This window comes from Thalassophryne amazonica, chromosome 15 (genome assembly GCF_902500255.1).
Source record: "Thalassophryne amazonica chromosome 15, fThaAma1.1, whole genome shotgun sequence".
NCBI classification, from domain to species: Eukaryota; Metazoa; Chordata; class Actinopteri; order Batrachoidiformes; family Batrachoididae; genus Thalassophryne; species Thalassophryne amazonica.
The window spans coordinates 43,325,418-43,352,818 of NC_047117.1; the positions used below are offsets into that span (position 1 = coordinate 43,325,418).

The 27,401-nt window shown below is 44.6% G+C and overlaps 1 protein-coding gene across 5 annotated transcripts in view; it reads left to right on the forward strand.

The window, feature by feature from the left end:
* LOC117525655 (dynamin-2-like) overlaps positions 1–27,401 on the forward strand; it is a 138,618-nt gene that overhangs the window by 58,007 nt on the left and 53,210 nt on the right. For 3 of the 5 annotated variants that reach the window (XM_034187567.1, XM_034187568.1, XM_034187565.1), the window contains exons 9-10: positions 1,783–1,850; positions 15,716–15,854. In XM_034187567.1, coding sequence (XP_034043458.1) covers positions 1,783–1,850; positions 15,716–15,854 — 207 coding nt within the window. Of the gene's footprint in view, positions 1–1,782; positions 1,851–15,715; positions 15,855–20,237; positions 20,377–27,401 lie in introns of all 5 variants that reach the window. The other 2 variants (XM_034187569.1, XM_034187566.1) reach the window with 1 other exon arrangement.

The following is a 27,401-nucleotide window of genomic DNA, read 5'->3' on the forward strand; positions in this document are numbered from 1 at the left end:
TTTAAAATTCTTCTTCTTACTTATAAGGTTTTGAATAATCAGGTCCCATCTTATCTTAGGGACCTCATAGTACCATATCACCCCAATAGAGCGCTTCGCTCTCAGACTGCAGGCTTACTTGTAGTTCCTTGGGTTTGTAAGAGTAGAATAGAGGCAGAGCCTTCAGCTTTCAGGCTCCTCTCCTCTGGAACCAGCCTCCAATTCGGATCAGGGAGACAGACACCGTCTCTACTTTTTAGATTAGGCTTAAAACTTTCCTTTTTGCTAAAGCTTATAGTTAGGGCTGGATCGGGTGACCCTGAACCATCCCTTAGTTATGCTGCTATACACTTAGACTGCTGGGGGGGTTCCCATGATGCACAGTGTTTTTCTTTCTCTTTTTGCTCTGTATGCACCACTCTGCATTTAATCATTAGTGATTGATCTCTGCTCCCCTCCACAGCATGTCTTTTTCCTGGTTCTCTCCCTCAGCCCCAACCAGTCCCAGCAGAAGACTGCCCCTCCCTGAGCCTGGTTCTGCTGGAGGTTTCTTCCTGTTAAAAGGGAGTTTTTCCTTCCCACTGTCGCCAAGTGCTTGCTCACGGGGTCGTTTTGATCGTTGGGGTTTTTCTGTAATTATTGTATGGCTTTGCCTTACAGTATAAAGCGCCTTGGGGCAACTGTTTGTTGTGATTTGCCGCTATATAAATAAAATTGATTTAATTGATTTGATGGTATGGAGAGTATAACCTCGTCATGCTGGCGTTTTTGTTTGTGTGTCTGTCTGTGTGTCAACACTTTCCTATGAATTCAATAAAAAGTCACTAACAGTGATGGTTGACATTTCATATTTTCAAAATGACCTAAATTGGTAGTTGGTGAGTTTAGTGCATAAACTTTGCATCCTAAGGAGAAGAAGCGGTGACGGCTTTGGTAGCCACCAGACCTAGGCTTTGGACCTAGGCATAGTGAAATTATGCACTTCAGTTTCAGACAGGATTTGTACTGGTGTACATATCTCTCATTCCCAGTCATGTTATTTTATAGCTTTTATATGATTTCACAGATTATTTGAAACACAAGGACACAGACTAACTTAGAAAATTGACATGACAAAACCTTGTGTGAATGTCAGGTCTGTCATTTTTAGGTACAAGCCCAATTCCAATGAAGTTGGGACGTTGTGTTATTTCAACAAGACAGTGCCAAGCAACATTCTGTGTGAGTGCGTGTACTAGACTGGCCTGCCTACAGTCCAGACCTGTCACCCATTGAAAATGTGTGGCGCATTATGAAGCGCAAAATACGACAACGGAGACCCCGGACTGTTGAACAACTAAAGTCCTACATCAAGCAAGAATAGGAAAGAATTCCACCTACAAAGCTTCAACAATTAGTGATGTAACACAGTGGCAAACATACCACTGTCCCAGCTTTTTTGAAACATGTTGCAGACATCTATTTCAAAATGAGCAAATATTTGCACAAAAACAATAAAGTTTATCAGTTTTAACATTAAATAGCTTGTCTTTGTGGTGTATTCAATTGAATATAAGTTGAAGAGGATTTGAAAATCATTGTATTCTGTTTTTATTTACATTTTACACAACATCCAAACTTCATTGGGGTTGTACATTTCATTCTTTTATGTAAATGTATCCTATTTAATTTGGGAAATATGCCCAAGGCTCGACAGGCACCTTTGGACAGTGCTGACCTTGTCAGTGCAGTGCATCATAAGAAGCAGCAGCATGACTTCAGAAGAGTACACAAAGAATGAAATCTTTAGTCTTTGTCTTTTAGATGGAGTTTGATGAGAAGGAACTGAGGAAAGAGATCAGCTATGCCATCAAGAACATCCATGGAGTCAGGCAAGTTGAAACAGCCTCTAAGGAATGCGTCAAATGCATTACACACGTTATCGCCACTGTTTGTCTGCCAGCCTGTTTCCTGTTTGTGGCTACGGTATGTCCCTTCAGCTTCGTAAAGATCTGTGTTGTGGTCGCCTTTAAGTGTGCTGGCGTGATGTTTCCATCAGGTCATGACCACCTTGCTTTGTCTTCCACTTATCCTCTCTCGGCAGTTGTCTGTTGATGTGTTTCCTCTCTGGCCGCTTTCACACGTACACCAGAACACAGCAGGACTTCCTGTTGTAGGAGTGTTCTTTGAATACTCTGTTATCTAAATGTAGTAAAATCTAGTACAAACCCAAATCAGAAAATGTTCGGACAGTATGGAAAATGCAAAAAACAAACAAAAACACAACAACAAAACAAAAAACAAACTTATTCTTATATTTACCTGCATGAGAAAATTATTCAAATGTTGTAAACCAATGTTACTCAAAGAGCAACTTTAAAGGATTTGCATATTTTCCCTTCTCCAGTGCATGATATTATTATACGATTGAAGGAAAAAGGAGGAATGTGAGTGTGTAAGCTGAACACCTGTGATCTCCCATCCCTCAGACGGCAGTGCATCAAGAACTAGGCCTGTCAAGATATTTACTACATTGACTTATCGTTCAGTATATACAGATGGATACAGTCATTTTTCTGCCTTGACAGATCGAGAGTTATGAATGTAACTACGGTTCTATGAATTCCGGATGACCGCCAGAGGGCGGTGCTTTAGCACCTGGATAACTACATGTGCGCAGCACAGAGGTCGAGAATATATACCAACAAAGTCACACCATTGAATGTGACCTGGGTGACGTCACTGGTTGTCTTTATATACCAGACGCACCCAGCGCTCGCTTCTTTTCGGAATGAACTCGCAAGACTCTGAGTGACAAGCAACTCTGGCGGTCACCCGGAATTCATAGAACCGTAGTTACATTCGTAACTCTCGTTCTATTTCATTCCTCCTGACCGCCAGAGGGCGGTGCTTTAGCACCTGGATGACTTAATACCAACAAGGTCACGAAGAGTCACACTCACCTCGCATCAGCAGTGGGGAGTGGAGGCAGACAACACCGCCGAAGTCACCGCAGGAGGAGCGGCCACATTCAGTCACGTAGCAGCAGCACAAATATCACTCAAAGGGACACCTCTCAGTGCAGCCCAGGAGGTGGACACCCCTCTGGTGGAATGGCACGTAACTTTAGGAGGCTGAAGACCTCTGGACCTGTATACTTGTAAAATGGCATCCACGACCCAATGCAAGAGTCGCTGCTTTGAGACAGCACAGCCTCATTTGTGATCACCGTAACACACAAACAGGGCATCCGTTTTCCGGATCCCGGCAGTCGCACTAATGTACTGCTTCAGCATTCGGACAGGACACAGGGAACCTGAAACAGATAATCCTGGATCAGAATGTGGGACATACACAGCCAAGGAAACTGGCTGGTTAACATGAAAAGTTGAAATTCTCTTGGGTAAAAAGGACGGATTAGGCCACAGCGTAACCCCAGATCTGTCAGAATTCCATCGCAAACAGTCCCCAGTGACTGAGAGGGCATGGAGCTCTCCCACCCGCTTAGCCGAAGACAGTGCAAGTAGAAAGGCAGTCTTCACTGACACCCATATAAGATCAGCACTTTCAACTGGTTTGAAAGGGGATAAGCTTAAACCTTCCAGGACTAGAGGAAGGTCCCATGAAGGTACGCGTGCAAGCCTTGGAGGCCGCAAACGTAGAGCACCTTTCAAAAAACGACACACTAAGAGGTGTGAACCCACTGACCGGCCATCAACGTAGACGTGCCGGGCAAAGATTGCAGCAACATAAACCTTCAAGGTAGCGACAGAAAGTCCTTTCTCCAGCAGTTCTTGTAAATATGTGAGGAGAATAGGCACAGGGCAATGCTCCGGGTCTAACTTTTGTTTCTCACACCACCGCGCAAACAGCTTCCATCTGTTGTCATACAAAGCCCTGGTAGAAGCAGCACATGAATTAAGGATAGTCTGAACAACAGCCTGGTCACAAGAACTTAACAAGGAGTCTGGCCCCTCAACGGCCACACATACAGTTGAAGGCGTTCTGGGTGAGGGTGCCAAATCCTCCCCTGTAGCTGTGACAACAAATCCTTCCTCTCCGGGAGAGCCCAAGGTTCTCCCTCGAGGAGTTTGTAAATCATGGGAAACCAAATCCTCCCAGGCCAGAATGGAGCAACCAGCAGCACCCTGTGGCTGCTCTGATCTATCCTGTGCAGTGTCAACATCAGCAGTGGGAGAGGAGGGAAGGCATAACGGAGGCAATCCGGCCACGGGTGAGCCAATGCATCCTGCCCCAGCGGGCTGTCTGGTTCCAAGAGGGAGTACCATCGTGGGCAATGTGTCGAGGTGCTTGAAGCGAAAACGTTCACTTCCGCTGCACCATATTTCTGCCAGATCATTTGGACCACAATCAGGTTCAGTCTCCACTCTCCCGGTGGTGGTTTCTGTCTGGAGAGTAAATCCACTGCGCTGTTCTGTACACCGGGCAGATGAACTGCTCTGACACTCTGAAGGCAAGGCAACGCCCATAAGTGAAGCTTCCGAGTTTCTGCCAATGAGTGATTGGACCTGGTGCCCCCCTGATGGTTTATGTGATAGACTGTTGACGTGTTGTCCGACCGGACAAGAACATGTCTTCCTCTCAGGGCTGGGAGGAAATGCTTGAGAGCCAGTTGCACAGCGCGAAGCTCCAGCACGTTTGTGTTGGAGTCTCTCCTGGGGACTCCACACATCCCTCACCATCCTGTGATTCCACACGGCCCCCCAACCTTTGAGTGATGCATCTGTAACAACCACGTCTCGGCGAGAAGGAACAGAGCCTAGATGGACACCCTTGCAGATGAAGTCCACATTCCCCCAGGGTTTGAGGTGCAGAAGGCACTGGTTGGAGAGTCATACAAGCCTGTGCTGATGCAACTTCGAGTTGAGGCCTAGGTTGTTGATCCAAATCTGTAGGGGACGTAAGAACAGAAGTCCCAAAGGTACCACTAGCGACATTGCAGTCAATTTGCCCATCAACCGGAGCAGCAAACCAAAAGGCAGCGTCACAGCCCGTTGAATGTGTGAGACGAGACGAATTACATCGTCCACTCTCTGCGGGGATGGCGATGCAGTCATAGTCAGGGAGTTGATGGCAATGCCGATGAAGGTCGTTTGTTGACTGGGAACAAGAGAACTCTTTGCAAAGTTCACTGTGAGTCCTAAATGAGAGACATGGTTCAGTAGAAGAGCTGTGTCGTTGTGCGCCTGCTCCTGAGTCGGAGCGCAGACAAGCCAGTCGTCTAAGTAGGGTAGGATTTTTAATCCAAGAGCTTGCAGTGGGGCTAGTGCTGCAGCCATACATCTAGTAAATGTACGAGGAGCAAGAGAGAGGCTGAAAGGAAGCACCCTGAACTGGTATGCCTGACCTTCGAAAGCAAAGCGGAGAAACTGCCTGTGATGAGGCGCCACTGGCTCATGGAAATAGGCGTCTTTTAAGTCGACACTTGTGAACCAGTCTCCTGGTGTGATAGTTTGAAGGACGTCTACTGTGCGGAGCATGTGAAACTGCAGCACTTTGATATAACGATTCAGACGTCGGAGATCGAGGATAGGACGAAAGCCGCCATCCTTCTTTGGAACAAGGAAGTAAATTGAATAGAACCCCCTGAGCTGGTCTGATCTGTGAACTGGCTCTATGGCCCCCTTCTCCAGGAGTTCCAAAATCTTCCATTGTAGGGCAGCAGACTGCACCGAGTTGGAAACAACAGTCATCCTCACCCCATTGAACTTTGGAGGACGACATCCGAACTGAATTCTGTAACCTTCGAACAATGTTGATATGACCCATGGGTCTTGAACTTGAGCCTCCCAGTGGCTGAGTTGATTTCGTGAAAAACGGCTGGGGGCCAAACATTGGCAGTCAGACCCGACCACCTCTGCCTCGCATCCCTGAGGACCCCTGGGTGCGATTACTGGAAGCTCTGCGAAACCGTTCAGTTCTCGGGGGTCTGCCCGTAGGCTCACGAAAGGCAGGCTGCTGGGAGAGCTGGCCCTCAACTGCAAAAGCACGTGCAGCTCTGGGAGTCGGCTGAAGCCTGGATGTAGAGTGAAAAGCTGTAGCACGTCTGACTGGCTGAGGTCTGGAAGACCGGTGTAAGTCAACAAACTGTTGCCGGGATTTACTAGCCTTGACAGCACGCTCTAAAGTTTGTTGGGCCGCAGGTCCAAATACTTGGCCTGGAAGAACCGGCAGCGAACGGAGTGTGCCTCTGCAGGATTTGGAAAGGGGGGACTGCGCAAGCCACACCTGACGTCTAGTGATGGTAAGGGTTGACATCAGTCTGCCAAGCTCTCTGGACATATAAGCAAAGGTTTGGAGTGAGGCATCACTAAGACTTTGCGTAGCATCATCAACCTCTGCCTCCCTCAAAGACTTTGAGAGGGCAAGGGCTAAATGGGACAGTGAGTTGCCTAGGCGACCGACGCGAGCAGCTATGTCATAGCTTTTGGTGAGGAGGTCATCAGTGACCCTACACTGAGGGCGTGGGCAGCGGGCATCCGTCCGAGCAGCATCAGCTGGAGCCACAACCAGGTTCGCAATAATGCTGTCAACGGCGGGCATATGGTTCAGACCATACTGCGCTGAATCACACATAGAGCTAAGGGCTCTGCAGTCCTGTGATAGATGGGTCAATGATTTGGGGTCCGCCCAACATCGGTGGAGCTCCTCGATATATGGTTGTGAAACTGGAACGTTGAACTCAGGCTTCTGAGTGACTTTGAAAAAGGCACTTGAAGCAGTGGTTTCCGCAGGGGTATTGTCGACCCCAAGCCTGGATAAAGCCAACTGAACAGCTTGCTTGACAAAGGATAGTCCAGGTTCGGTTTGCGGCATGGACTCTGCCTCGGAGGTATGAGAGCCCACTAATGAATGGCTTGGAGAAAGACACCTCTCATCCTCATCCTCCACACAGTTTATATCACTTGATATCACTGAGTGGTGTCCAAAAAATAAGGTGGGCTTCATAGATAATTGGCAAAGCTTCTGGGGAAAACCTGGTCTTGTTAGGAGAGACGGCATCCATCCCACTTTGGATGGAGCAGCTTTCATTTCTAGAAATCTGGCCAATTTTCTTAAATCCTCCAAACCGTGACTATCCAGGGTTGGGACCAGGAAGCAGAGTTGTAGTCTTACATACCTCTCTGCAGCTTCTCTCCCCCTGCCATCCCCTCATTACCCCATCCCCGTAGAGACGGTGCCTGCTCCCAGACCACCAATAACCAGCAAAAATCTATTTAAGCATAAAAATTCAAAAAGAAAAAATAATATAGCACCTTCAACTGCACCACAGACTAAAACAGTTAAATGTGGTCTATTAAACATTAGGTCTCTCTCTTCTAAGTCCCTGTTGGTAAATGATATAATAATTGATCAACATATTGATTTATTCTGCCTAACAGAAACCTGGTTACAGCAGGATGAATATTGTTAGTTTAAATGAGTCAACACCCCCGAGTCACACTAACTGTCAGAATGCTCGTAGCACGGGCCGGGGCGGAGGATTAGCAGCAATCTTCCATTCCAGCTTATTAATTAATCAAAAACCCAGACAGAGCTTTAATTCATTTGAAAGCTTGTCTCTTAGTCTTGTCCATCCAAATTGGAAGTCCCAAAAACCAGTTTTATTTGTTATTATCTATCGTCCACCTGGTCGTTACTGTGAGTTTCTCTGTGAATTTTCAGACCTTTTGTCTGACTTAGTGCTTAGCTCAGATAAGATAATTCTAGTGGGCGATTTTAACATCCACACAGATGCTGAGAATGACAGCCTCAACACTGCATTTAATCTATTATTAGACTCTATTGGCTTTGCTCAAAAAGTAAATGAGTCCACCCACCACTTTAATCATATCTTAGATCTTGTTCTGACTTATGGTATGGAAATAGAAGACTTAACAGTATTCCCTGAAAACTCCCTTCTGTCTGATCATTTCTTAATAACATTTACATTTACTCTGATGGACTACCCAGCAGTGGGGAATAAGTTTCATTACACTAGAAGTCTTTCAGAAAGCGCTGTAACTAGGTTTAAGGATATGATTCCTTCTTTATGTTCTCTAATGCCATATACCAACACAGTGCAGAGTAGCTACCTAAACTCTGTAAGGGAGATAGAGTATCTCGTCAATAGTTTTACATCCTCATTGAAGACAACTTTGGATGCTGTAGCTCCTCTGAAAAAGAGAGCTTTAAATCAGAAGTGTCTGACTCCGTGGTATAACTCACAAACTCGTAGCTTAAAGCAGATAACCCGTAAGTTGGAGGGGAAATGGCGTCTCACTAATTTAGAAGATCTTCACTTAGCCTGGAAAAAGAGTCTGTTGCTCTATAAAAAAGCCCTCCATAAAGCTAGGACATCTTTCTACTCATCACTAATTGAAGAAAATAAGAACAACCCCAGGTTTCTTTTCAGCACTGTAGCCAGGCTGACAAAGAGTCAGAGCTCTATTGAGCTGAGTATTCCATTAACTTTAACTAGTAATGACTTCATGACTTTCTTTGCTAACAAAATTTTAACTATTAGAGAAAAAATTACTCATAACCATCCCAAAGACATATCGTTCTCTTTGGCTGCTTTCAGTGATGCCGGTATTTGGTTAGACTCTTTCTCTCCGATTGTTCTGAGTTATTTTCATTAGTTACTTCATCCAAACCATCAACATGTTTATTAGACCCCATTCCTACCAGGCTGCTCAAGGAAGCCCTACCATTATTTAATGCTTCGATCTTAAATATGATCAATCTATCTTTGTTAGTTGGCTATGTACCACAGGCTTTTAAGGTGGCAGTAATTAAACCATTACTTAAAAAGCCATCACTTGACCCAGCTATCTTAGCTAATTATAGGCCAATCTCCAACCTTCCTTTTCTCTCAAATTCTTGAAAGGGTAGTTGTAAAACAGCTAACTGATCATCTGCAGAGGAATGGTCTATTTGAAGAGTTTCAGTCAGGTTTTAGAATTCATCATAGTACAGAAACAGCATTAGTGAAGGTTACAAATGATCTTCTTATGGCCTCGGACAGTGGACTCATCTCTGTGCTTGTTCTGTTAGACCTCAGTGCTTTTGATACTGTTGACCATAAAATTTTATTACAGAGATTAGAGCATGCCATAGGTATTAAAGGCACTGCGCTGCGGTGGTTTGAATCATATTTGTCTAATAGATTACAATTTGTTCATGTAAATGGGGAATCTTCTTCACAGACTAAAGTTAATTATGGAGTTCCACAAGGTTCTGTGCTAGGACCAATTTTATTCACTTTATACATGCTTCCCTTAGGCAGTATTATTAGACGGTATTGCTTAAATTTTCATTGTTACGCAGATGATACCCAGCTTTATCTATCCATGAAGCCAGAGGACACACACTAATTAGCTAAACTGCAGGATTGTCTTACAGACATAAAGACATGGATGACCTCTAATTTCCTGCTTTTAAACTCAGATAAAACTGAAGTTATTGTACTTGGCCCCACAAATCTTAGAAACATGGTGTCTAACCAGATCCTTACTCTGGATGGCATTACCCTGACCTCTAGTAATACTGTGAGAAATCTTGGAGTCATTTTTGATCAGGATATGTCATTCAAAGCGCATATTAAACAAATATGTAGGACTGCTTTTTTGCATTTACGCAATATCTCTAAAATCAGAAAGGTCTTGTCTCAGAGTGATGCTGAAAAACTAATTCATGCATTTATTTCCTCTAGGCTGGACTATTGTAATTCATTATTATCAGGTTGTCCTAAAAGTTCCCTAAAAAGCCTTCAGTTAATTCAAAATGCTGCAGCTAGAGTACTGACGGGGACTAGAAGGAGAGAGCATATCTCACCCATATTGGCCTCTCTTCATTGGCTTCCTGTTAATTCTAGAATAGAATTTAAAATTCTTCTTCTTACTTATAAGGTTTTGAATAATCAGGTCCCATCTTATCTTAGGGACCTCGTAGTACCATATCACCCCAATAGAGCGCTTCGCTCTCAGACTGCAGGCTTACTTGTAGTTCCTAGGGTTTGTAAGAGTAGAATGGGATGCAGAGCCTTCAGCTTTCAGGCTCCTCTCCTGTGGAACCAGCTCCCAATTCAGATCAGGGAGACAGACACCCTCTCTACTTTAAGATTAGGCTTAAAACTTTCCTTTTTGCTAAAGCTTATAGTTAGGGCTGGATCAGGTGACCCTGAACCATCCCTTAGTTATGCTGCTATAGACGTAGACTGCTGGGGGGTTCCCATGATGCACTGTTTCTTTCTCTTTTTGCTCTGTATGCACCACTCTGCATTTAATCATTAGTGATCGATCTCTGCTCCCCTCCACAGCATGTCTTTTTCCTGGTTCTCTCCCTCAGCCCCAACCAGTCCCAGCAGAAGACTGCCCCTCCCTGAGCCTGGTTCTGCTGGAGGTTTCTTCCTGTTAAAAGGGAGTTTTTCCTTCCCACTGTAGCCAAGTGCTTGCTCACAGGGGGTCGTTTTGACCGTTGGGGTTTTACATAATTATTGTATGGCCTTGCCTTACAATATAAAGCGCCTTGGGGCAACTGTTTGTTGTGATTTGGCGCTATATAAAAAAATTGATTGATTGATTGATTGACTTGTCATGTACAAGGAATCAGTTGCAGCAATAGACACGACATCGTCCTCCTGCTGAATAACTACATTGGTCTGATCAGCCTCATTAGGGACAGCAGGAACTGTCACTGCATCCTTAGGCTGTAGATTCAGAAGCAAGGACTTAATCTGAGCAAACTCAGAAGTCAACGTTTCGACCTTTTCAGCCAAAGCATGGTCATGAGTAAACTTCTTAGCAGAAGGGGCTCCTGCATGTGGGCGTTTACGGCGCTTTGGGTCCTTCCTGGGGCTGGAGGCCAAAGTCGCACTAGATATTCCACTTTCCAATGCCGCAAGTCTAGCAGATCTCTCTGCCAGTGGCATGCTGGCACAGTTAAGGCAGGCATCGCCAGTCAGGGCTTCCCTCAGGTGTCCGATCCCAAGACAGGAGGGGAAAAACATATGTCCATCATCTGGGCTCAAGGGAGCCAAACAGGTACTACCGCCATGCAACAAAGGCCCTGTCAACATTGTGGACTGCGTGCAGATGGCTAACGCAAGCCCTGATGGTTACAAATGGAAAGACAAAGCGTGAATCACACGCAGTGTAAATAGTAACACGAGGCACGGAGCGTGAAGCACTCACAGCCGTCGGCTTGACACAAGGCACGGAGCGTGAAGCACTCACAGCCGTCGACTCGACACGAGGCACGGAGCGTGAGGCACTCACAGCCGTCGACTCGACACGAGGCACAGAGCGTGAGGCACTCACTGCCGTCTACTCGACACGAGGCACGGAGCGTGAAGCACTCACAGCCGTCTACTCGACACGAGGCACGGAGCGTGAAGCACTCACAGCCGTCTACTCGACACGAGGCACGGAGCGTGAAGCACTCACAGCCGTCTACTCGACACGAGGCACGGAGCGTGAAGCACTCACAGCCGTCTACTCGACACGAGGCACGGAGCGTGAAGCACTCACAGCCGTCTACTCGACACGAGGCACGGAGCGTGAAGCACTCACAGCCGTCTACTCGACACGAGGCACGGAGCATGAAGCACTCCAGCCGCAGACTCGACACAAGGCACGGAGCGTGAAGCACTCCAGCCGCAGACTCGACACGAAGCACGGAGCGTGAAGCACTCCAGCCGCAGACTCGGCACAAGGCACGGAGCTTGAAACACTCACAGCCACAGTAATAACACGATGCACACAGCCCAAAAAACTTACAGCCCAAGTGCTAAGTCACTTAGAGCAAGGACGACAACACTAGCTGCTAGCGGAGCTGTTAAACTTAGCAAATGGCGGCAGTGCAGACAAAGTACTTCAAGGAGTGGAAAACACTCACGGCAAGCCCAACACAGTACACTATACTGGTTCTGATACACACACTACCACGTAGTTAACGGGGTTAGCGACACAACTAAACAAATAGCCAGCTTTCATCGAAACAACACAGCTAATGTGCACAGAGGAAAATATCCAGCAGGGCAGCGGCAAGGCGCGCACCCGGCGTTTAGGAAGGTGTACTCAGGTGGGTTGCGAGGCTACAAACGAGAGCGGCAATCGCAGCTAAATGCGTTCTCAACCTCTAAGAATGCGAGAATGTAGAAAAGAAGTGAGCGTTGGGTGCGTCTGGTATATAAAGACAACCAGTGACGTCACCCAGGTCACATTCAATGGTGTGACTTTGTTGGTATATATTCTCGACCTCTGTGCTGCGCACATGTAGTTATCCAGGTGCTAAAGCACCGCCCTCTGGCGGTCAGGAGGAATGAAATAGACCACCCTTTACATACGTGTTTGCTTCCATAAGTCACCAACACCTCAGCGAGTCACGTGTTTCTGTTCCTCAGTCTCGTGCTTTCTGCAGGAGGTGGGGCAGCTCTGTGTGTACCAAGCAAACTGTTTTTGTCTTCTGAAATATGATTCTAAAAGCCAAAGTGAACATCCAATTTTTTTTTCTTTTTTAATAGCTACTGTCCCTGTGTGAAATCAGTCTGCACTGCAGGTGTGTTTCAGCAGACAAACTAATTACAAAGTTGGCATTTTGTATGAATTGGTTTAATATTTAATGGATGGAATAGTTGCTGAATAGCAACACTACTGGTGATTATTTTAAATCTGTACAGTGTGAGGTTTTGCAAGATTCCTTCATTTACACAAAATCAAACACTTAAAATTGACAAAATATTGAAGGCAGTCTGCCGCAACATGTCATGCAACACATGAAAATCAACAACAACAAAAAAACACTGACAAGATTCAAAAGCCTCTAATGAAAAAGACAAGTTTACAGCACATTAACATTTTGTTCACATGGTCCTGACAGAGCTCTCTGCTGCTCGTGACTAAAGCTCAAACATGGAAGCAAACATTGTATCAACCTAATATTAATGTTTTTAAACCGTTTAAACATTATTTATGATCTATGCATAACATCAAATGACATTAAATTTAACACAAAACACATCATATTTAACTTTTACTCAAATTATCTCTAGTGGTGGCTTTTTATAATAGATTAAAAAATGACAATACTTTAATTATTTTATGTTGTTCCACTTTGTGTAAGCCCTTCTGACATCTGACAAGGGTCCATCATATGGAGAAAATGGCCTGTTATCTTAGACACTGAGGGACCCTTAGACACCCTTGTGATATGTGAGTCACTAATTTAGGAAGCTTTATTTATTCATTTAATTATTTATTTGCATTTTCTGTGCCATCCCAATGTTTTCTGATATGTGACAATTTTAGTCTGAAAATCCTTGTCAGAGAGGTTATGTGATCTTTCCCACCCATATTAACAGTACCACAATGAAACCCTTACAATGTGGCAAAGACTGGCACTTTTCTCTAAATTAAAATGGTGGCTTCTGTTTTACCAGCTCACAGCTGTTACTCAGGTGTGATGACAACAACAACTGCTTCCAGGTTTCATCTATTGCATCTGTGCAGGAGCATTTACATGCTGCAAGACATGAAGATTGGTTTCTTTGAGTATTTTCACAACTTTAGATAGCTAATTTGTTTGAAATGTCACTAGTACAACCCCTGGCAAAAATTATGGAATCACCGTCCTCGGAGGATGTTCATTCAGTTGTTTAATTTTGTAGAAAAAAAAGCAGATCACAGACATGACACAAAACTAAAGTCATTTCAAATGGCAACTTTCTGGCTTTAAGAAACACTATAAGAAATCAAGAAAAAAATTGTGGCAGTCAGTAAGGGTTACTTTTTTAGACCAAGCAGAGGGGAAAAAATATGGAATCACTCAATTCTGAGGAAAAAATGATGGAATCATGAAAAACAAAAGAACGCCCCAACACATCACTAGTATTTTGTTGCACCACCTCTGGTTTTTATAACACCTTGCAGTCTCTGAGGCATGGACTTAATGAGTGACAAACAGTACTCTTCATCAATCTGGCTCCAACTTTCTCTGATTGCTGTTGCCAGATCAGCTTTGCAGGTTGGAGCCTTGTCATGGACCATTTCTTCAACTTCCACCAAAGATTTTCAATTGGATTAAGATCCGGACTATTTGCAGGCCATGACATTGACCCTATGTGTCTTTTTGCAAGGAATGTTTTCACAGTTTTTGCTCTATGGCAAGATGCATTATCATCTTGAAAAATGATTTCATCATCCCCAAACATCCTTTCAATTGATGGGATAAGAAAAGTGTCCAAAATATCAACGTAAACCTGTGCATTTATTGATGATGTAATGACAGCCATCTCCCCAGTGCCTTTACCTGACATGCAGCCCCATATCATCAATGACTGTGGAAATTTACATGTTCTCTTCAAGCAGTCATCTTTATAAATCTCATTGGAATGGCACCAAACAAAAGTTCCAGCATCATCACCTTGCCCAATGCAGATTCGAGATTCATCACTGAATATGACTTTCATCCAGTCATCCACAGTCCACGATTGCTTTTCCTTAGCCCATTGTAACCTTGTTTTTTTCTGTTTAGGTGTTAATGATGGCTTTCGTTTAGCTTTTCTGTATGTAAATGCCATTTCCTTTAGGCGGTTTCTTACAGTTCGGTCACAGACGTTGACTCCAGTTTCCTCCCATTTGTTCCTCATTGTTTTGTTGTGCATTTTCGATTTTTGAGACATATTGCTTTAAGTTTTCTGTGTTGACGCTTTGATGTCTTCCTTGGTCTACCAGTATGTTTGCCTTTAACAACCTTCCCATGTTGTTTGTATTTGGTCCAGAGTTTAGACACAGCTGACTGTGAACAACCAACATCTTTTGCAACATTGCGTGATGATTTACCCTCTTTTAAGAGTTTGATAATCCTCTCCTTTGTTTCAGTTGACATCTCTCGTGTTGGAGCCATGATTCATGTCAGTCCACTTGGTGCAACAGCTCTCCAAGGTGTGATCATTCCTTTTTAGATGCAGACTAATGAGCAGATCTGATTTGATGCAGGTGTTAGTTTTGGGGATGAAAATTTACAGGGTGATTCCATAATTTATTCCTCAGAATTGAGTGAGTCCATATTTTTTTCCCTCTGCTTGGTCTAAAAAAGTAGCCGTTACTGACTGCCACAATTATTTTTCCTGATTTCTTATAGTGTTTCTTAAAGCCAGAAAGTTGCCATTTGAAATGACTTTAGTTTTGTGTCATGTCTGTAATCTGCTTTTTTCTACAAAATTAAACAACTGAATGAACATCCTCCAAGGCCGGTGATTCCATAATTTTTGCCAGTGTTTGTATGTTAAATTGTACGTTTAATATTTTTCTCATTGGATTCTCAAAATGCCAATAAAAAGCGTATGTGAGCACAGTGTTCCCTCAACTATGCACATATGTGGTCATCTAACAAATTTCAGTCAGAAACGCCACTTCAGCTCCCGACTCCCACTGCAGCGTCTGTTAACCGTCAGACCTGTGGTACTGCCCATCATTCAGTGTCCTCAGGTCCCACAATTCATCACACAGGCTGTTATTTGGTATGTGTAGATTGGATTGGGTTATCGCTTGAAATAAGCTGCATTATTTTTTTACTCTTTGGCCACAGATTCAAGTGCAATTACAGTGTTAACTTGAGTGGAAACTGCACCAGGTCCAAATCAAACACTCCAAACGAGCGAGGTGTGAAACCGCGCTGTCTCTTTCATGCTTTTGCTGAGGCTGTGTGTTCCCTGCTGCTTGTCTCCATGTCTATTTGTGTGTATGTCCTTCAGGACAGGCCTCTTCACTCCAGACTTGGCGTTTGAGGCCATAGTGAAAAAGCAGGTCATTAAGCTGAAAGAGCCCTGTCTGAAATGCATCGACCTGGTCATCCAGGAGCTCATCAACACAGTCAGACAGTGCACCAATAAGGTATCGCGACGTGGACTCTCGCCCGCCTGCCTGCCTCACTCACACATGCACAACACAGAGACTGGTCCACTGCAGCGCTGCACACACCGGTGTGCTGCCAGCAGATTCTACGCTGCAGCCGGTTTAGTTTACAAAACTATGTGCTTTTGGACATCATTTGGCATCTGGTAGTGAAAAATAAGCTCGTGGTTTAATTGAAGGGGGGGGCTTCTTTTGTGCATTGCTGTTCTGAGGTTCACATGTGGATATATTTGAATATGATGGGCAGTGCTGCAGTGTCTCTGAGCAGCTGTGTGGTGTGAAACAGGCAGACTGGTACACCTTACTTCAAAAATAAGCTGCAGGCCAGATTTAAAGCAGGGGGCACTCATTAAAGCACATTCCACTATCACTGCACATAATGCATTTTATTGGGTACCGTATTTGCCAGAGTATAAGATGCACCTGTCCACAAAAAAAAAAAAAAAAAAAAAAATTAACCCAGACAGATGGAGTTTTTGAGGGTCAATACAGCCGAATGACTGACCTTAAAGGTTTAATTGTTGATCAAACACACAGAGGCACTAAAATAACATAAATAACAATGAAAAATAATAAATTAGAAATGAAATAACAGAAATAAAACTAGAGTTCCAGTTCAGATTTTGTACAAATATTTAGAAAGTCCTGACAGATCCCACAAAATGAATAATGAAAAGGTGCGTGTGTGTTTTAGTTGGTAACAGTGGGCCTTATAGAAACAGAATATACAAACAAAACAACACAAAACTATAACGTAGCACTAAAATTATATCCAAATCAGGTCTGCCATAACTGTCTGCCTGTCTGTCTTATGATAACAGCACGGGGGTCCTTCATGGCACCGTGTAGCTCTGCTATGACAGACTACCGTGCTGTTGTTATAAGACAGACAGTGACGTCACATGAAATTTCTGTATTTGAGTAGGATTTCCTCACTGCATCTATCTTTAATTTCTGCAAGCTTTTTAAAAATAATACAATACATACTTACAGTATGTAGTATATGAAGCTCCTGGGGTTTAGGGAAAATTACTTTGTTCTTAAATATTACAAATAGGATGGTGACAATGATATATTATTAAATATTATCTTATTTTTTCCAAATTATTAGAATATGATTATGATGATGAATAATACTTATAATTATTATGTGCAAAAAAATGCCTTTAAAAAGGCTGCAAAAGTGGATCTTTAAGGGGCATATCGCACACCAATCAAGTTTATATTTAAAAGAATATGTCAGATTCTGACTGATTAGTTCCAACTCTTTAACTGGCATGAGTCGTGATGTGGGTCATAAAAATAAAATTAGCCATATAGCATCTGAAAAATGCTATAGGGCAGTGCAATCTCGTTTGAACCCCTGCATGATGTCTCGGGATTTGACCACTTCCAGTGACAGCCTGCCGTGGCGCAACACAAACACAGCATCACTTCACATGGGAAAATGGTACTGTTTTGTTTTTGGCTGCAATCACCAAAAAGTTTTTTTTTTTCACTTCTAGTGGAGAAGGGAAGACAAGGCACATGGGAGAGGTCATGTCAGTACGTTCTAGCACACTCACTTTGACAGAGTAGCTGTGTTCTCTCGCCTGAACAACCGACTCGACATGTTTGAGCTCCGGGTCATAAACTTTAACACATGTCCACTTTCCAGCACATTGTCACTTTTTCTTTACATTTTCAGTTTGTTTGTGTGTAATTTGCTCAAAAACTCAGAGAAAGTCCTAATTCTGATGGGGACATACGAGGGCCGTCCCTGGATCTAGAATTATTGCATCAAACGAGACTGCACTGCCCAGTTCAGAGCCATGTTTAGCCATAAAAGTGATGTAACCTCAGGTGCTGACCATCACGTGTCTGAAGGTCACTCCCCCTGTGTCCACTTCATGATTTACTCCAGTACACACAGTTAATCTGGGTTGTTTTTGTCTCCAAATGTAATATGGCTTTGCTTTTGGCTTTCAAATCAAATTCTTGTATTTTGCGATCAACTTAAGTCCATCTCCGCCTCTTTGTAAGCTGAGGTCTATTCAGAAAGAAAACAAACATTGCATATATCTCAATGAGACGGAATAAGAAATGATTACATATGTGAAAGCAGCGTCTCTGATTTCACTGTAGAATTATTGTTCCACTGTGTGATGCGGCTGTCTGTTTGTTCACAGCAAAACAGTGTTGCTCTACCAGAAGCTGGCTGCCCGTAGCTTAGCTTAGCTATTGGTTTAGCTCAGCTTGGCCAATAGCGCAAACGCTGAAGCTGGTCAATGTTGCAGCTCTCCTGTTAACAGCACTCGTCGTCACGTTCTGTCCGACTCTGTGATCATAGACACGGCTTCCTCAGCGAGACTGGCTGCTGTTGCGAATTTAGCAGCTTAGCTTGGCTTGATGCAGTGCTGTGTCACAAACCACAGCCATTTCCATGCTTTCATGAGAGGAAACATACTTTAATAATTTTTTTTTCTGACCACACGAAAGGAAAAGCTATAATACATGTTTTGAAGATCATTCTCATGCTGTGCTGTGCTCCACTTCTGCTATTTGTACCAGGCGCACGATTTAAAAAAACCTCTTCACATTCCTCCTCAAAATAGTATGTTTAGAAAATCTTTCCAACTAATAAGCAACATTAGTCATTTTTCCTGTATCCTCGCAAAACAGATTTTAACCATTTTGATTCAGTCACCATCAAAGTCCATAAAAATGCTGATTTCACACTGTAAAAAGTTTGAGTTTTCCTTCATTCATTTAAATGGAGCGAATTGAGAGGCAGGACCAAGGATGATGTCACCAAAACTCAGATTCCTGACAGTTTAAGGTTTCTGAGCATTTATCAGAGGCAGGTGAAATCAGGCTAGTTTATCATGTTCATGACTTTATTTTTCCAGGCATATGGCACCAAAAACTAAAACAAAACACATCATTGTTTTCATAATTCTTTATTTATTCTAAATAAATAAAGAATTATGAAAACTAATTCATCTAGAAATCTAATCTGTTTAATCTGCCTTGCTCATTTTACATTTTATTTATTTATTTTATTACTAGTGATTTCCCACCCCTGGCCCCTGCGGGTCGGCCCCTTGCACCATACACCTGGAGAGTGTGTGTGCAACTGCACAGTTCACTGTCTGTTCTTATTGACTCCGTGTTCTCACACAGAGACTTACTGCATATTTAAAGTGAAGCAGCGTGTTTGTGTGTTAAAAAATAAAAACACACTGCACTGTGTGTCGAATCCAGAAGTGAGAGGTGGCTCTCGAGGACCGAACTTGGCCACCCCTGGTCTATGCCAAGCGCTGGCCCTGAATAGACATCTCATCTATTTTGGCCCTGCTGAGCTGGCAGGAATAAAATTGCTGTCTCTGGTCTATGTAAAACACCCACTCTGATTGGCAATGAGTGGCAGCTGGTTGCTTTGTTTTTGTCTCTTGTAGCTGATGTGACCAAGGAGTGGTGGGGGTCCCAGCCTTGCTTGACAGCATTGTAAACAGTGTTTGAGTGCCCTCCACTGGACAAGCTATGTAGTAATTTCCAATAGCCAAAGTGTTTTTCTGAGTTGTTTGTTCAATAAAATGAAAGTTTTCATTTTGGCAAGATACCAGCATGTTCGTACTTCACTAGCCAAATGATATATCAGTCAGCTGTATGAAAGATGCCTCTTGAAGAGGAAAAAAAAAAAAAAACTCGTACAAGTCACACTTTTTTCTGTATTAGCAGTTCTTTAATTTGGGATCATGTGCATTATTTGGTATGCTTTTTTATTTTTAACAATTATTATTTTACTGTTTTAGTTTATTTGGTTTAGTGCTTTCATTCCTGGAAAATTGCTATAAAAGTTATTATTTTTAATAATGAGTGTTTTTATTGGTATATAGGTTGCACCATGTATAAGTCACAAAACTTCCCAACACGTAAAAATAAATAAGAGGCAACTTATACACTTGAAAATACGGTATTTTTACTTGGCTAGTACCACTTTTTTGTCTAAATGGATCCAAAAAATGTAGTTTATCTATTCCAGGTAAAGAACTTTAAATAACCTCCTTGATGACAATGAAAACCTGCACAGGTTTGCTCAACAAGGACTTTGAAAACCCGCAGCTTGTTTTTGACATGACTAAATGCTTTTTTCTTTTTTTCCTTTGTCACATTCAATCTTCATTTTGTTTTCCTCCCTTTTGAAATTCTTTATTTCTAACCTTTAAAACTTCTCCATCCACTCTGTCCTTTCCTGCCTGATTCCTCTGACCTTTTTTTATTCCTCACCTTGGCCACGCCTTCCCCTCTCCTACACTTGGCATTAAACACCCGACTTCCCCGACAACCCCCCCCCCCCCCCCCCCCCCCCCCCCCCCACAGGACAGGCCTGTTTACCCCAGACTTGGCGTTTGAGGCTATAGTGAAAAAGCAGGTCATTAAGCTGAAAGACCCCTGTCTGAAATGTGTCGACCTCGTCGTCACGGAGCTCGTGGCCCTGATCAGGAAGTGCACTGAAAAGGTAAAGAATGGCGAAATAGAAAACGTGACTACAGAGGATAGAAATATATATTTAAAACAAAGTTCCTGGAAGTCATTAATAATAAAGGAAAGGAAGATGAACTAACTTGTTGCTGTCCGCGTTCTGTACCAGTGTCACTTTCTTGCGTTGTTGATCATCATCCCTCAACACTGCTTCAAACCCGGCCCACCTCACTGCAACCCTTTACACTTGATTTAAAAATAAAAACTGAAACACACCCTTCTCATTCTAATCCTCCAGTTACCCCATAATCTACCTTGCAATCTCCCCCCAAACCCATCACCCTGACTCACTATTCAAGTTTTAAAAAATTTTCCTGCTTAGGTCCTGAAACAGCAATGGACTTATTTCTTTGTTTTTTGATGGCGTGATGCAGCTTTTTCTGCACATTCATAAGTGCACCTGTCAATCCCACCACAGTGTACCTCGCCCTATGCTGTCATCTCTGGACTCTAACCTGATCTTTCTTCATTATTGCTCCCTGTTTGATGAATCTCACTATCAGCTTGAGAAAATATTGCAGCAGGAAGTAGAACTGAAATAGCAAATCAGATGACAATTTGAACTGCTATCAAGAAGAAATGCCAAATCATATTTTTTTTTATTCTCTCGTATGAGGATTTTTCTCTTACTTAAAGAAATCATACTGTGCAAGTGTTTTTTTTTTTTTTACACAAGCTAATGTAAAGGGCAGCATGGTGGAATAGTGGTTAGCACTGTTGCCTCACAGTGAGAAGGTCATGGGTTTGATTCCCACATGTGGCCTTTCTGTATGGAGTTTGCGTGTTCTCCGAGTACTCCAGCTTCCTCCCACATTCAAAAGGCATGGTTAGGTGGATTGGAAACTTTAAATTGTCCGTAGGTGTGCGTGCGGGTGTGAATATGTGTGTTTGTCTATATGTGGCCCTGCGACAGACTGCCGTCCTGTCCAGGGTGTACCCTGCCTTGTGCTCTATGACTGCTGGGATAGGCTCCAGCCCCCTGTGACCCTTTATTGGACTAAGTGGTTGAAGACGAGTGATTGAGTGAGGTAATGTAATTCAGCGGGTGTCTTAAAAACAAGTATTCCCAGGCTTGGCGAAACAAACTGGTGGAATCGAAGAGGTTTATACCTGTAATTTATACAATCATGTGGAATTACGTGTATTTCAAGAATCTGGCATGGCACGTTCATTCAAGTCCATCCTACTAAAAAGGTATGGGAAATCGCATGAGACCAAATGAGTGGGAATACTCACACACAGAACTAGAGCACCACGCTCGTAGAGCGCAAACCTCCACCAACGCTAGTTTCCAATTCCACAAAAATTTTTAATTGGGATAAATTTTCAAGGTCAAAGTCCTGTTAGAAATGGCTTTTCATAAGCTGAATTAGATGTGATCAAATGTCAGGAGTATGTATTTAGTTCATGCAGTGGAATCAAAGTTTTTGTGGTGTTACCAGGTTTTTTTTCCAGCTATTTCAGTTTCTGAGTTATTTATCAGATAATTCTCCCTCAGCCCCAACCAGTCCCAGCAGAAGACTGCCCCTCCCTGAGCCTGGTTCTGCTGGAGGTTTCTTCCTGTTAAAAGGGAGTTTTTCCTTCCCACTGTAGCCAAGTGCTTGCTCACAGGGGGTCGTTTTGACCGTTGGGGTTTTACATAATTATTGTATGGCCTTGCCTTACAATATAAAGCGCCTTGGGGCAACTGTTTGTTGTGATTTGGCGCTATATAAAAAAAAATTGATTGATTGATTGATTGATAACACTGGTCAATACGATGTTTCTCAATGGATTTTGGATCATTTGGGGGTGCTGAATTTCAAATCTGGTGTTAGTTTTTGCAAATCACATTACTTTTTTGAGATATGAAAACATATTTCTCGTATCAAGCATTGATGCAAAAGCTGCAGTCTTGCACACCTCTTCAGCACCATAAATGATATTACAGCTCTTGTTCACATTTTGTGAAACTGGTTTAAAAACTATGCTTTTGAAGCTGCTTTTGTGCATGATTAGTGGCATCAAACACGTGAGTGCGTGAGCAACTTTTGCGTAATCCATCAATACGGAACATGCACATTGCAAAAAAATGTGACGTGATAAAGGAACTCTGAGCTCAGATTCAGATTCAACACCCCAAACTCAGTGGTGGGCTAGTTCCGCTAACCGCTAATTATCGAAGATAGTGTTTTCATTATCGGATTAGCTTTCCAGATAACTTTGAAAACCATCATCGGACTAATTATCTTCCGATAGGTTTTGGGCCAATAATTTTTAGACCGCTAACGTATTTTTGCAGAAGTGGTAAACAAAGCTGAATAGTTACAAACATCTATGAAATCTAAAATCAATTAAGCACCTACCTGTTAAATGTTTTATAGTAGATGCGTAGTTCTATTTCATTCCTCCTGACCGCCAGAGGGCGGTGCTTTAGCACCTGGATAACTACATGTGCGCAGCACAGAGGTCGAGAATATATACCAACAAAGTCACACCATTGAATGTGACCTGGGTGACGTCACTGGTTGTCTTTATATACCAGACGCACCCAGCGCTCGCTTCTTTTCTACATTCTCGCATTCTTAGAGGTTGAGAACGCATTTAGCTGCGATTGCCGCTCTCGCTTGTAGCCTCGCAACCCACCTTCGGTTGGAGCTACGTGCACTGCACACGTCCTCCAGAGGCTGCGAGACACGGCTTCACCGTTTTTTGTATTCTTTGATGCCTGTCGTGAGTACACCTTCCTAAACGCCAGGTGCGCATCTTGCCGCTGCCCTGCTGGATATTTTCCTCTGTGCACATTAGCTGTGTTGTTTCGATGAAAGCTGGCTATTTGTTTAGTTGTGTCGCTAACCCCGTTAACTACGTGGTAGTGTGTGTATCAGAACCAGTATAGTGTACTGTGTTGGGCTTGCCGTGAGTGTTTTCCACTCCTTGAAGTACTTTGTCTGCACTGCTGCCATTTGCTAAGTTTAACAGCTCCGCTAGCAGCTAGTGTTGTCATCGTTGCTCTAAGTGACTTAGCACTTGGGCTGAGTGTTTTTTCGGCTGTGTGCATCGTGTTATTACTGTGGCTGTGAGTGTTTCACGCTCCGGGCCTTGTATTAGCTTTTACACTGTGAGTGTTTCAAGCTCCGTGCCTCGTGTCGAGTCTGTGGCTGGAGTGCTTCACGCTCCGTGCCTCGTGTCGAGTCTGCGGCTGTGAGTGCTTCACGCTCCGTGCCTCGTGTCGAGTCTGCGGCTGTGAGTGCTTCACGCTCCGTGCCTCGTGTCGAGTCTGCGGCTGTGAGTGCTTCACGCTCCGTGCCTCGTGTCGAGTCTGCGGCTGTGAGTGCTTCACACTTTGTCTTTCCATTTGTAACCATCAGGGCTTGCGTTAGCCATCTGCACGCACTCGACAATGTTGACAGGGCCTTTGTTGCATGGCTGTAGTACCTGTTTGGCTCCCTTGAGCCCAGATGATGGACATATGTTTTGCCCCTCCTGTCTTGGGATCGGACACCTGAGGGAAGCCCTGACTGGCGATGCCTGCCTTAATTGTGCCAGCATGCCACTGGCAGAGAGATCTGCTATTGGAAAGTGGAATATCTAGTGCAACTTTGGCCTCCAACCCCAGGAAGGACCCAAAGCGCCGTAAACGCCCACATGCAGGAGCCCCTTCTGTTAAGAAGGTTACTCATGACCATGCTTTGGCTGAAAAGGTTGAAACGTTGACTTCTGAGTTTGCTCAGATTAAGTCCTTGCTTCTGAATCTACAGCCTAAGGATGCAGTGACAGTTCCTGCTGTCCCTAATGAGGCTGATCAGACCAATGTAGTTACTCAGCAGGAGGACGATGTCATGTCTATTGCTGCAACTGATTCCTTGTACATGACAAGTGATATAAACTGTGTGGAGGATGAGGATGAGAGGAGTCTTTCTCCAAGCCATTCATTAGTGGGCTCTCATACCTCCGAGGCAGAGTCCATGCCGCAAACCGAACCTGGACTATCCTTTGTCAAGCAAGCTGTTCAGTTGGCTTTATCCAGGCTTGGGGTCGACAATCCCCCTGCGGAAACCACCGCTTCAAGTGCCTTTTTCAAAGTCACTCAGAAGCCTGAGTTCAACGTTCCAGTTTCACAACCATATATCGAGGAGCTCCACCGATGTTGGGTGGACCCCAAATCATTGACCCATCTATCACAGGACTGCAGAGCCCTTAGCGCTATGTGTGATTCAGCGCAGTATGGTCTGAACCGTATGCCCGCCGTTGACAGCATTATTGCGAACCTGGTTGTGGCTCCAGCTGATGCTGCTCGGCCAGATGCTCGCTGCCCACGCCCTCAGTGTAGGGTCACTGATGACCTCCTCACCAAAAGCTATGACATAGCTGCTCGCGTCGGTCGCCTAGGCAACTCACTGTCCCATTTAGCCCTTGCCCTCTCAAAGTCTTTGAGGGAGGCAGAGGTTGATGATGCTACGCAAAGTCTTAGTGATGCCTCACTCCAAACCTTTAGTTATATGTCCAGAGAGCTTGGCAGACTGATGTCAACCCTTACCATCACTAGACGTCAGGTGTGGCTTGCGCAGTCCCCCCTTTCCAAATCCTGCAGAGGCACACTCCATTCGCTGCCGGTTCTTCTAGGCCAAGTATTTGGATCTGCGGCCCAACAAACTTTAGAGCGTGCTGTCGAGGCTAGTAAATCTCGGCAACAGTTTGTTGACCTACACGGGTCTTCCAGACCTCAGCCAGTCAGACGTGCTACAGCTTTTTACTCTACATCCAGGCTTCAGCCGACTCCCAGAGCTGCACGTGCTTTTGCAGTTGAGGGCCAGCTCTCCCAGCAGCCTGCCTTTCGTGAGCCTATGGGCAGACCCCCGAGAACTGAACGGTTTCGCAGAGCTTCCAGTAATCGCACCCAGAGGTCCTCAGGGATGCGAGGCAGAGGTGGTCGGGTCTGACTGCCAATGTTTGGCCCCCAGCCGTTTTTCACGAAATCAACTCAGCCACTGGGAGGCTCAACTTCAAGACCCATGGGTCATTTCAACCTTGTTCGAAGGTTACAGAATTCAGTTCGGATGTCGTCCTCCAAAGTTCAATGGGGTGAGGATGACTGTTGTTTCCAACTCGGTGCAGTCTGCTGCCCTACAACGGGAGATTTTGGAACTCCTGGAGAAGGGGGCCATAGAGCCAGTTCACAGATCAGACCAGCTCAGGGGGCTCTATTCAATTTACTTCCTTGTTCCAAAGAAGGATGGCGGCTTTCGTCCTATCCTCGATCTCCGACGTCTGAATTGTTATATCAAAGTGCTGCAGTTTCACATGCTCCGCACAGTAGACGTCCTTCAAACTATCACACCAGGAGACTGGTTCACAAGTGTCGACTTAAAAGACGCCTATTTCCATGTGCCATTGGCGCCTCATCACAGGCAGTTTCTCCGCTTTGCTTTCGAAGGTCAGGCATACCAGTTCAGGGTGCTTCCTTTCGGCCTCTCTCTTGCCCCTCGTACATTTACTAGATGTATGGCTGCAGCACTAGCCCCACTGCAAGCTCGTGGATTAAGCATCCTACCCTACTTAAACGATTGGCTTGTCTGCGCTCCGACTCAGGAGCAGGCGCACAACGACACAGCTCTTCTACTGAACCATGTCTCTCATTTAGGACTCAGTGAACTTTGCAAAGAGTTCTCTTGTTCCCAGTCAACAAACGACCTTCATCGGCATTGCCATCAACTCCCTGACTATGACTGCATCGCCATCCCCGAATAGAGTGGACGATGTAATTCGTCTCGTCTCACACATTCAACGGGCTGTGTCACTGCCTTTTGGTTTGCTGCTCCGGTTGATGGGCAAATTGACTGCAGTGTCGCTAGCGGTACCTTTGGGACTTCTGTTCTTACGTCCCCTACAGATTTGGATCAACAACCTAGGCCTCAACTCGAAGTTGCATCAGCACAGGCTTGTACGACTCTCCAACCAGTGCCTTCTGCACCTCAAACCCTGGGGGAACGTGGACTTCATCTGCAAGGGTGTCCCTCTAGGCTCTGTTCCTTCTCGCCGAGAGGTGGTTGTTACAGATGCATCACTCAAAGGTTGGGGGGCCGTGTGGAATCACAGGATGGTGAGGGGTGTCTGGAGTCCCCAGGAGAGACTCCAACACATAAACGTGCTGGAGCTTCGCGCTGTGCGACTGGCTCTCAAGCATTTCCTCCCAGCCCTGAGAGGAAGACATGTTCTTGTCCGGTCGGACAACACGTCAACAGTCTATCACATAAACCATCAGGGGGGCACCAGGTCCAATCACTCATTGGCAGAAACTCGGAAGCTTCTCTTATGGGCGTTGCCTCGCCTTCAGAGTGTCAGAGCAGTTCATCAGCCCGGTGTACAGAACAGCACAGCGGATTTACTCTCCAGACAGAAACCACCACCGGGAGAGTGGAGACTGAACCCAATTGTGGTCCAAATGATCTGGCAGAAATATGGTGCAGCGGAAGTGGACCTTTTCGCTTCAAGCACCTCGACACATTGCCCACGATGGTACTCCCTCTTGGAACCAGACAGCCCGCTGGGGCAGGATGCATTGGCTCACCCGTGGCCGGATTGCCTCCTTTATGCCTTCCCTCCTCTCCCGCTGCTGATGTTGACACTGCACAGGATAGATCAGAGCAGCCACAGGGTGCTTCTGGTTGCTCCATTCTGGCCTGGGAGGATTTGGTTTCCCATGATTTACAAACTCCTCGAGGGAGAACCTTGGGCTCTCCCTGAGAGGAAGGATTTGTTGTCACAGCTACAGGGGAGGATTTGGCACCCTCACCCAGAACGCCTTCAACTGTATGTGTGGCCGTTGAGGGGCCAGACTCCTTGTTAAGTTCTTGTGACCAGGCTGTTGTTCAGACTATCCTTAATTCACGTGCTGCTTCTACCAGGGCTTTGTATGACAACAGATGGAAGCTGTTTGCGCGGTGGTGTGAGAAACAAAAGTTAGACCCGGAGCATTGCCCTGTGCCTATTCTCCTCACATATTTACAAGAACTGCTGGAG